The sequence below is a fragment of the Pistacia vera genome, unplaced genomic scaffold (assembly GCF_008641045.1).
Source record: "Pistacia vera cultivar Batoury unplaced genomic scaffold, PisVer_v2 Contig267, whole genome shotgun sequence".
Lineage (NCBI taxonomy): Eukaryota > Viridiplantae > Streptophyta > Magnoliopsida > Sapindales > Anacardiaceae > Pistacia > Pistacia vera.
In genome coordinates this window covers 138,935-151,367 of record NW_022196076.1, presented here as the reverse complement: position 1 = coordinate 151,367, position 12,433 = coordinate 138,935, and the positions used below count along the sequence as shown (strand labels likewise).

General features: G+C 34.3%; 1 protein-coding gene across 1 annotated transcript; it reads right to left on the bottom strand.

Annotated features, from left to right (window-relative positions):
• Positions 1 to 10,139: 10,139 nt before the first annotated feature.
• Positions 10,140 to 11,700, bottom strand: LOC116133232 (transcription factor TRY-like). Its single transcript, XM_031418931.1, has 3 exons — positions 11,562 to 11,700; positions 11,342 to 11,429; positions 10,140 to 10,481 (listed from the first exon to the last, which is right to left on the bottom strand). The coding sequence occupies exons 1-3, from the start codon at positions 11,620 to 11,622 to the stop codon at positions 10,358 to 10,360; spliced, it is 273 nt and encodes a 90-aa protein (XP_031274791.1). The 5' UTR covers positions 11,623 to 11,700; the 3' UTR covers positions 10,140 to 10,357.
• Between the last annotated feature and the right edge of the window lie 733 nt (positions 11,701 to 12,433).

The following is a 12,433-nucleotide window of genomic DNA, read 5'->3' as shown; positions in this document are numbered from 1 at the left end:
AGGATTGAATCTAAGGTTGATCCGATAACGGTGCAAGAAGCTCAAATTGTTTTACAGAAGTTAGAACTTAGGCTGGAGAAAGCTAATAGTACGATGAATTCCTTGATTCATACTGAGTTTCATAGTAGTTTAGCTAATATTGCTAGTCTATCTATGAACAATGAACAAATGAAGTTGCAATCTGTACCACAGTTCTCTACTGATCTAGCTCTAACCTCACAACCTTCTAAGTTCAACCAATCTATTAACCAATCATACTCTGCACCTAATCAGAATTCAGTGATGAATGCACCCTCTCAGAATCAATTCTTTACATCACAATTTGTTGGAGGGTATTTTGGTGGCAGAGGAAAAGGTCGTGTAGGAGGAAGAAACAGATTTATCTGTCAAGTGTGTGGTGAAACTGGTCATCTGGCATTGAACTGTTACCATCGGTTTGATGTTAATTTCTCAGGAAACTCTTCAATGCCAAGGAACAATTTTAATCCTCAGGGATTTGCAAGAGCACCTGAACCTTATCATGGAGGTTTTTATCCTTCCATACTTCCTCAACACTACTCACAAACTGCCAATAAGGCCAATTACTACCATTTCAGAATGTCTATCAGCATCAACAGCCTCAGTTTTCAACAGCTCCTGGAACTTCCTCTAGCAATACTGGTTTCCAATCTAATGTTGGTTCCTCAAACATGTCTAATCAGGTGTTTCTGGCTCAGTCTCAGACGTATGATCAGGCACATAATCAGACTCCTACAGCCATTAACTACATAGCCACACCATCCACTGTAAGAGATGATGCATGGTACATGGACTCTGGAGCAACAGACTATGTTACTTCTGATTTTTCCCAGCTGACAACAAGCTCCAATTACACAGGAGGAGAACAGCTTCAGGTTGGCAATGGTGAGTTGCTAACTATCTCACATACTGGTTCTGCTATATTAGTCTGTTCACATAAGATTTTGTGTCTTAGAAATGTTTTGTTTGTTCCTAATATTACCAAAAATTTACTTAGTGTTTCCAAATTAACTAGAGATAATGATGTCTTCGTTGAATTTTTCAATGATCATCGTATTGTTAAGGACAAATCCTCCAAAGCAACCTTTCTCCAAGGAGTTCTTAAAGTTGGTATGTACCAACTTCAAACTCTAGTCTATCCTACCTCTACTTCCATTGCAGCTTTGTCTCCCTCGTTGTCCTCTTCACACAATGTCTAGCATCATAGCACCAGCTTTGTCTTATTTCCTTGCTCTTCAAATCAAGGTCTTCTTGATTTGTCTCAACAATCACCTTTGATTTCTTTAACTTTCAATAAATGTAATGCAGATTTTACTTTCAATAAGGGCAAAAATTGTAGAGAGTACACTAATCTTCCCATGTATTTTGATTTGTCTATCCAAAGCAATGTAACCTATTTTGATGTAGCACTTATTATTAATGAAAGTATTGTTTTGCAATCTTCTGTTCTTGACAAGTCTGTTAACACTAAGTTAGATAGTTTTTAATCTTTTCCTGTCCAGAAAACTGACATTATGATATGGCATAAAAGGCTGGGTCATCCTAACTTCTTAGTTCTTACTAAAATTCTTAAAAATTTGGATATTCCCTTTCACACAAAAACTGACCTCGCATTTTGTACAGCCTGTCAATATGGTAAATTGCATCAATCTACCTATCCAAAGTCTACCTTTCAAGCCTCTAAACCTCTTGAACTTATATACTCCGACCTTTGGGGACCTTCACCTATCCCTTCACCTGAAAGTTTTAAATACTACATCCAATTCTTAGATGATCATACAAGATTCACATGGATTTTTCCCCTAAAAACCAAGTCTGAAACCTACACCATCTTCACTTAATTTCATAAACTTGTTGAGAAACAATTTGACATCTCCTTGAAATATGTTCAAACTGATTGGGGGGTGGGGCGATGAATATAGGAGTCTAGTTCCTTATTTCAAAGCCAATGGTATCTTGTTTAGACATCCTTGTCCACACACCCATCAACAAAATGGGAGGGTAGAGAGAAAAAATAGACAACTAGTTGAACAAGGATTAACTCTTCTTGCACAAGCTAGCATGCCATTAAAATTTTGGTGGTATGCATTCCAAATAGCTGCCTATCTTACAAACAGACTTCCCACACCTGTTTTGAACAATTTTTCACCCTTTCAAAAATTGTTTCATACTGTCCCTAACTACTCTGCCATTAGAGTTTTTGGTTGTGCCATTTATCCTTTTCTTAGACCCTATAACACTCACAAGTTTAACTTTCATACTGTCAAGTGTACTTCCATTGGTTATAGTCTACATCATAAAGGGTATAAGTGCTTAGCTCCTTCAGGCATAATTTATACTTGTCAAAGTGTCAAGTTTGATGAGTCAGATTTTCCATTTCAAAATTTTACCAATTTAGCTCCAGTTTCATCTGTTATATCATCCAGTTCTGAGTCATTTCAACCTACTGCTTCATCCTGGTGTGTACCTACTACAGTACTTAATTTTTCTCCTATATTACCTACAAACTCACAATGTCAGTCTACACATGATCATTGGAACAAATCAACCAGGATACATTCTCCAGTTTCATCTCAGTCCAGTTCACTTCAAACTTCCATACCCTGTCAGTCTCCTGATGCCCAAGTTTCTAAAAATGCTGAGTCTTCACCTGTGTCTACAACCTCTAAGACTGACGAATCCTTGATGTCACCTGTAACCATCTCCTCTAATAACACCTTTGAAACTATACCACTTGTAGTTCACTTGCCTTTAGCAGCATCTTTGCCTTTTGGAACAAATACACATCCTATGCTAACTAGAGCAAAAACCAAAGCCCATAACATTGCCCTACTGACCTCTTCATCTCTTGATACCAAAGAACCAGTCACTGTGTCAGAAGCACTCTCTCATCCATCCTGGAAAGCTATTATGCAGGCTGAGTATGATGCTTTGATATCCAATCAGACCTGGGAGCTTGTTCCAACTAACTCTGGTATGAATCCAATAGGTTGTAAATGGGTGTTTAAGGTTAAAACTAATCATGATGGTTCTATACAGAGATTTAAAGCTAGGTTGGTTGCCAAAGGATTCCAGTAGATCCTTGGTATAGATTATCTTGAGACATTCAGTCCAGTGGTTAAATCTCCAACTATCAGAGTGATTTTGAGCTTGGCTGTAAGTTATGGATGGGATATACAGCAAGTAGATATTAATAATGCTTTTCTTAATGGGGATCTTCAAGAAAAATTCTATATGGTACAACCTGAAGGATTTGTTCATTCACAATATCCTCATCATGTTTGTAGATTGACCAAAGCTCTTTATGGACTTAAACAGGCTCCTAGGGCCTGGCTTGATAAACTTAAGAAAGCATTCCTTGGATGGGGGTTTGTTCATTCTCTAGCAGATCCTAGTCTATTTGTGTATCAAAAAGAAGGCATATTGATGTATGTTCTAGTGTATGTGGATGATATTTTACTCACAGGAAATGACTCCAATCTAGTTCAGAAAACAGTCTTTGATCTTAATACACAGTTTGCATTAAAGGCTTTAGGATCTCTCAAGTATTTTCTTGGGTTTGAGGTGACAAGAAATAAGGCAGGAATTCATATGAATCAGGAGAAATATGCAAAAGATCTACTGGTTAAAACAAATATGGTTGATTCTAAGCCTTGTAATACCCCAATGGCTGTTGGAGCTAAACTTGCACTTGAGGACAGTGAACCTTTTAAAAATCTAGCACTCGATAGAAGTACAATGGGTGCACTGCAATATTTGACATTGTCCAGACCTGACATTTCTTACTTAGTAAATAAGCTCAGTCAATTCTTAAAAGCCCATACACAACTGCACTAGGAGGCCTGTAAAAGACTACTGAGATATCTTAAAGGCACCTCCAATTATGGTCTTCAATTCTATCCCAGTCATAGGTTTAATCTAGAGTGTTACACAGATGCAGATTGGGCCTGCAATCCACTGGACAAAAGGTCAACTAGTGGCTGCTGTGTGTTTCTCGAGTCTAATCTCATTCAGTGGAATTCAAGGAAGCAAAAGGTTGTGGCTCTCTCTTCCACTAAGGCAGAATATAGGGCTCTTGCACAAGGGTCCACTGAAATAGCCTAGTTCTGCAGCCTTTTTTCTGAAATTGGTCTTAAGTTGACTGAAATTCCTGTTATCTGATGTGACAACCGGAGTGCAGGTTCACTTGCCTCCAATCTTGTCTTTCATGGTAGGACTAAACATATTAAGCTAAATGCTCACTATATACGGGAACAAGTTACAGCAAACAAGGTTAAGGTTCAATATGTTCCAACCGAGTATCAAAAAGTTGATATCTTCACTAAGGCACTTTCAGCTTCCAAGTTTGAAACACTTCGAGGAGAACTTACTGTATAAGCACATAATGCGTTATGAATCTTGCAAAATTGATATTTGAGAAGTTATACTACTGTGTTGGGAGTTTTTAGTGCAGCGAACAGTGTGTTCAAGAAGTGTAGCGACTTGTTCGTGAAGTGTAGCGAACAGCGAGCAATAAGTGTTCCTGTGTTTTTAGCGAGCAGTGAACAGCAAGCAATAAGTGTTCGTGTGTTGTGTTCGTAGCGAACAGCGAGTTTAGTGTTCGTGAAAACTCGTTCGTGCTCATGAAGTGCAGCGAATAGCGAGCAATAAGTGTTCCTGTGTTGTAGCGAACAACAAGCAATAAGTGTTCGTGTGTTGTGTTCATAGCGAGCAGTGAGTTTTAGTGTTCGTGAAAATAAGTGTTCATGTGTTGTATTTGTAGCGAACAACGAACAACAAGCAATAAGTGTTTGTGTGTTGTGTTCGTAGCGAGCAGCGAGTTTTTTAGTGTTCATGAAAATAAGTGTTCGTGTGTTGTGTTCGTAGCGAGCAGTGAGTTTTTTAGTGTTCGTGAAATGGAGTGAGTTTTCACGTGTTCGTGAAGTGTAGCTAACAGCAAGCAATAAGTGTTCTTGTGTAGCGACGAGTTTTCACGTGTTCGTGAAGTGTAGCAAACAGCGAGCAATAAGAGCAATAAGTATGTTCGTGTGTTTGTTAATCAGTTGAGAAGGTTTTGTTGAAGAAGGGATGTTATAATGTAATGAAAGAATGTAATGAAGAGGTAAAGAAGTGTGGACTTTTGTTGATGAAGGGATGTTAGGAAGTAATGAAATCTGACCGTTGATTGTAGATGACATGTCAGGGAGTTAGTTTTATTTCTGTTACAGTGCACCTGCAAAATACATGCAGTTTGCATGTATATATAAAACACTTTACGCATGTATCATGTACGATCATTATCAATAATACATATCTGAGTTTTCTCTCTCTTTTGCTCTGTTTTTCCTGTGTTTTCTGTTAGTGTTCCATCGCGGAAAAAAAAAAGGCAATTATTTATAATTTTATTTATTAAATATGAAATGTATATATAAAATTGTTAAATCAAATTGTTATAAAATAACTTTTGCCACTCTTTTAAATTATTGACAAGATACTTTTGTTACTTTTAATATTAACAAAAAAATTATATAAGGTCTCAAAATTTAATGACTTAAATTTTTGTAATTACACTTTTCACGTTTTTGACAAAAATATTTCTGTCGCTATTATCAAAATTTGATAAATATATTTTATTAGGATTTTAATTTTCGCATAAATCATTTTTTCACTTGAATATTCTTTTCATGAAAAAGATTCGTCACACTTCATAAGTATAGACATGAATATTTTTATCATTATTGAGATTAAAAAAAAAATATTTGTCACGTCTATATTATTTTGACAATAAAAAATTTGTCAAGTAAAAATATTTGTATAAAAAATTATTTGTCATGCTATTAAATTTTTTACAAAATTATTTCCGTCACTATACAATTTTTGACAAATACTATTGTTATATAAATAAACATGTGACAAAATAAAATTTTGTCACTATTCAAACTATGAGCAAATAATTTAGTCACTATTCACAATTATGACTTTGTCATAATATATGATTTTCTCACCATAAAGTTTATCATTTGGTCTTTTAATATAAATCAATTTTGACAAAATATTACTTGTAGTGATAAAAAATATCTTCTATTGTTACAAATAATTTATCACAATAAACTAGTTTAAAGTGACAAATTATTATTATCACAATAAATAATTAGGCTATGGTGACCAAATACTCTTACGTCTCCATATACTTAAGAGTATGAGCTTAATGTGACCAACGTAGTAACTAATATAATTCTTCACATTAGCAAAATTGTCACAATTTTGATATTTATAGAGACAAATTATTTTGTTGTGAGAAGCCTAAATTCTTGTAGTGTGCATCTTGAAAGAACTCATCTCCCAGGTTGCAACTTGGAGCTCTGATACCACTTGTTAGGAGATCTCATAGCGGAACATATGCATTCGAGATTAATAACATAAGAATCAATCATACTACATAAAGAGATATGATATTTATATGGTTTGTCATAACCCGCATACATCCACAGATGAGAGAAATCCACTATAATTTCATGAACATAATATACAAGAGTACACAACACCATAAACCCGGTATATAAACAAAGCAGAAACATGCTAGTTTCTAATCACGCTCAATCCAATACCTAGAGTGGAAACAATCTCAATTTCTAAGACACTCTCCTCATGGTGTTTAATAACCCTTACATCAAATACCCTATGTTCTTACATTGTCTCATAACATTGAATTGGTTTTCACCCCTATATTTATAAGTAGGATTAGGGGTAGATCCATCCCCTTAGAGGGTAAACCTCATATTTTTTTAAAAATTATTAATATATAGACCTACAAAAAAGTGTTATTAATATATATACCTAGGCCTACCTTTAGATTTTTTTTTTTAAATGAGAACTATTATAGGGGTGTTTGTCTAAGCTTATAAGCTGGTCAAACTAGTTTATAAGCTCTAAAATTAAATTGACTTGTTTGTTTATAACTTTTTTGAGCTTATAAGTTGAGCTTATAAGCAAAAAAATAAAAAATAAAATAAGTTGGGGGAGGTACTTTTTTTTTGGTTGCTTATAAGTACTCTGCTTATAAGTTAGTTTGACAAAGTATATTACCACATTATCCTTGTTTAATTTTAAAATTTCATAGTATACCCTTATTTAATGTAGTACTATTTTTAGTTATTTTATAATAAAATGTATTTATAAGCCACATTTTACCAAACACGTCAACTACTTATCAGTCACTTATAAGTACTTTAACCAAACACGTAATTACTTAAAATTTCAAATGTTTATAAGCTAAAATCAGCTTATAAGCACTTGTAATTTTCATAAGCTCAGACAAACACCCCCTATATATATAAAAAAAAAAAAAAAAACTTGTTATTAATATATATATTCCAAACCCACATCATATTAAAAGTTTAAAACTTTCTTCACTCTTCTTCTCCCCGGCTCCATTTGTTTTTTATGATTTTATCCTAAAATTCTTTACTCTCTCATCCTCTTTTTCTCTTTCTCATGTTGTTCATTCTTAAAATTTTTGAAGACTAAAATTGTTGAAGCTTTCATTACTCAGGTGCCACAATTAGCTTTGTTTTCTGTTTTATCAGTTTTAGGTATGCGTATTGCTTATTTCAATTTAGTTTATTTTAGGGTTGAATCATGTTTTTTTCTTTTTTGGAGGTTTATTATTCTAATTTGAGGGAAAAAGACATAGATATTGTAAGTTTATTTTGTGTTTTGTGTCTAAGAATGTTCCTACTTTCCCAAATTAAAACCTTAACTATATTTTAAAGAGCGTTATTCCTCACCCTTCACCCACTACTTTCTTACATTTCAAACGCCACCGTTCAGCTACTCAAAATTATTAAAGAAATTTGAGTTACTATTTATATTTATACCAAGAAAATTCCCTCTTTTTCTATAAATTCATATTAAAAGTCAACGCAACATTAACTTGATTTAAGTTTTGGTTGACATTTATTCAAAATTTTGCTTCTCATAGATTTATTCAAGTAGGAAAGCATTATGTTATTGCATTCTTTTCTTTCAAGTTCTTGATATTATATTATTTTTTTTGCTGTAAAAATCCTGGGTCCGCCATTGGGTAGGATACGAGATATTCTAATTCCAATAGAATTCATATTTCAATTCCTAATACGACTCCTAAATTCTATTCCTATTTACAATTGTATTCTTTATTAAATAGTTTTCTTAAAGATATACAATTTTACATAGGAACAAATAGGAAAGTGAGCCACAATATCCCAACAAAAGAACACTCCAACAGAAGATTGGAGGAAGAACCACTCCAACAGGAAGATTGGAGGGGGTAAGAATCAACATGTTTGGCAGCAAGATCGGCTGCAAGTTTGGCTTGAAAAACCATAAAGTGAAGATCATGCTTTGAAGTTCACTATCAAAAAAGATTCAAGGAGTGTTGAAGTTTGAATCCTTTTGGTAGAAGAGGAACACACGATGAAGAAGACATGGCCAAAGAATTTTGGGTTTAGATAAAACTGAAATGCAATTTATTTAAAATTATGAATTTGAATTTCTCTTTATTGCTGTTAATCAGTTAAGTGTAGTTATTTAGTTTTATTCCTTTAAAATTATAAAAAGGGAAATGTATTATGTATGATTAAGAAAAATGAATATATAATTTTTTTCTTCCTCTCCCAAAGTTACAACAGTTTCATCATCCCAATCCTTATTCTTTTTCATAGCCTCTAAGAGAAAAATATCTTCTCTATAGCTTTGCTTGCTTCCCAATACATATTTCTAAGATTTAACCCAAGAAAGCTCTGTCTGAAGTTGACATATATGTGCCTTGCACGATGCCTTATAGGTGAGTTTGGCCAATGCTCTTTTAGAGCTGAATGAGACCCTTCTGTCTATCACTCATGAAAGTGATAGGGTTATCATTATCATCACCTAAGTATCCACGCAATAATTCAAGAAGCCAGCCCCAACTACGTGAATTCTCAACCTCACAAATGGAAACTGCAACTGGGAACAGATTGTTTAGATCCAAGGTTACTGTTGATATTAGAACACCTCGGTAAGGACCTTTGAGATGAGTACCATTCAAGCCAATAATTCCCTTACAACCCTTGAGAAATCCATTCCTTTGAGCAGGGAAACTCATGAAGAATCTGTTAAATCTTGGGGAATTATCATTTGAGGAAGTGATTGTATGAACCATTGCGATTGCTCGAGGATTAGTAGTTTTAACTTCAACAATGAGTTCGTCTATAAGGGGCGATGCACACAAGAGTCCCGTTCTATTGAGTGATATAGAAAACATTATTCTCTTGTATGAATGATATAGAAAATCATAACAAATACATTAATTGTAATGAAAGAGGTGGGGCAATATTAAAATAGTATTGATTTTGTTAGACGTAGCCCGGATTTGGATGAACTAGGATAAATCGCCCGTGTTTTTTTCTCTTTACTAGTTCTGTATTTGTGTGTGATTAGTTTTAGTTTGATTCTAAATGCTCTCTAGTTCTTTCAGTTAGATGATTGATGGGAATTAGTAGTCAAAACTTTTTATTTGAAGATCAGATATTTAAGGCAGGGAGGGGCTAAGGCAAGCATCAGTGAGTACACGAAATCCCTTCCTCTAGAAAGAGGTCCCCTTCCCTGTAGTAGCTCTTCTGTTATGAGAGAAACGGGCTAGAACCTCTATATGCCAATTTCATAAGTAACGGAAACCACTATTTAGTTTGCTACTGTGATACCAGCTTAGAGCATCACCAACAATTCCCCTCTTTATCTACCACCCACTTTTAACAGCTCAGCCGCTACCATCATCAACATTGTTGTGATTGTTGGTGATGGTAGCGGAAGAGCCGAATAAAGTGGCCTAACTCACACTGCGAGTTCTTCCAGGCTCACCGTAGAGGGATTTGGTTTGATGAGATGAGATGAGATAGAATTATATATGCTTTATTGGTTATCCTTTCTCTTGCTTTACAACCATCCTATTTTCTCTTCCTTTTAGTAGCATTAACATGCGAGATTAGCTTGATTGAATTCACACTTGGAAAACATCCATTTAGTAACATTAACCTGCGAGATAATAGCTAGATTGAATTGTTGTTTGAGCTACAGGAATTACCAACAGAAGATTCCAAGTAAATGCCTCTCTGAAACACTTTGAAGATTCCAATGTGTACTTACATGAATATATAATAAAATTGAATCATAAATTGAACAAGAGACCACTGATCAATGGAAGCTGGTGTATTGCTCAGGAAAATATGCTAACTAATTAAAAAGACTCCTAATTAATTAGGAGCCTTAAAATTTTTTTACAAAGGTTAAACCAAATAATTAAGAAAATATTTTTAGGCATTAACAATCCTTCACCAAAGATTTATGAATTCCTTTTCTTACTCTGTCTTCTTCTCTCAGCAAACCCTTCACAGTTTTTCATTATCCAAAACCTCTCTATCTCTTCTGCTTTGCGTCCTGGTATTCGTCCAGCTATCAAATCCCACCTGAAAAAGTATTCATATTTTTTATTTTTTTACTTAATTTTTGACATCATTTAATAAAACTTAATTTCATTTAAATAAATCTAATACTAATGCTACTTATGTTTCTTCAATTTTGATATACCAAATTTGATTAATATGCAAATACCAGTCCTTGTGTAGAGTTATTAATTTCATGTGTCTTATACTGTGACACTGAAAATTGATATGGACAATCCATTACTGCATTAATTTCAAGCCACACTTGAGTCTTAACCCAGAGAACTGCCATTAAATGTTCTTGTTCAAAGTACAGACTACAGATATATGAGGCTAGCAATGCAGTAGATTCAAAGACAATCAAGAAAAGTAATACCAAAGTTTTAAAGTGAAATAATAATTTAAATGAGATAGAATCTTTGTAGATAGCAGACATGAGTGATTTCATTTCAGAGTAAATCACAAGGAACCATCAGCTTGGGGGGTCTACCACCAAATATGGAAACTACAGTCTAAAGTTTCTGGTGGCCACTAGCCAGAGTCTTATTGTTATTATTGTAATTGAATGAAACATGTGATCAGTTATAGACAACACAACTTAAATTAAGCCTTATTGGTATTCATTTACAAATTGGGGTCTATCACCTATTAATCAAAGAAAAAAATCAATGCATTATATGATTAAGACCCAGAAAGTACATGGCTCTTCTGCGTGTTTTAAATACAGTTTAATCTAATTCTATATATCTGATACAATAAAGCAAAAGGATCACAAACACAGCACAGAGATGAAGAAGAAGATCATGAACGAAGATATATACATATATAATGGGAATGGGGTCTAATGATTAATATGTAATTAAGTTTAATGGTTAATTTGCCACCTATCTCCAACGAGTCTACGCATTCTGTAGATGAGATCTTCTTCTTGTTCAGTCACGTTAATGAATTCCCATTCAATACTACTAACCTCTGCCAAACAGAGAAAATTTAAAGCTATTATAAACATAACAAACCCAAGGAGACAAACAACAAAAAGCTGATCGAACCCATATTCTAAAAGAACAAATTTGACAACTATAAAACCTTCTCTTTCTTTCTTACCTTCAGACTCAAAGACTGATGTTTTGGCCTGCTTCCGTCGACGTTTGCTCGTAGTTTCCATCGAAAGAAATCTAGTGAAAGTGCTTTGGAAAAGGAGTAGTGAGATATAAAAAGTCCGTGTTTTAAATTGTAGCCCCAAAATAAGAGTACTGTATATGTTGATAGAATAGATCGCAACACATACCTGATACAACTAGCCAAATTGGGCATTTTGGTAAGTTCATCTTTTTTGTCATAACTTGGTAATTTAAATCCACATTTTTTTTTTCTTCAACTTGACCTGTCCTCGTCCAAGTACTAACCAACTCCATTATGTATTTCTTGTTTTGCAAGTACAGAGAAATATTTAGCTTCACACAGAACATTCTTGTCCTTTCTGTAGCTTTCATTTCAAGTGTATGCTCGATGGAACCCCGGTTGCTTTATAAGCTGGCCGTGGTCCCTGTTGTAACTTTTTGCAAGCGCGAAGCAGCCAAGAAAATTCCTGGAAAACACTTGTCAATAATGGAACAAAACGGCAAGCTTCAAGAAATGTGACGCCATGACCTTTCAAGATCTAGATATATCATATATCCCTTATAAATGCAAGATTCTCACTTCAATTACCAAAAGGGTCAGCTTGGAGCTTGCACTGTGGACCTTTCAATATTTCATTGGGGTGTTTTCTGGTGTTTTACTATTCAAATATGATCATTATAATAGAGAAAACTAAATCGGGTTAATACATTATCTTTAGACTTAGGCTTATTATATAAAATTAAACAAAACACAGAGCAGTTGTTTTATAATACAAATCTGGAAGTACTTCAACAACTGACATTCTTGTTGCAAAATTGAGATGCTTGGTGTTCGTGGGGGAGTGCTCTACCCCA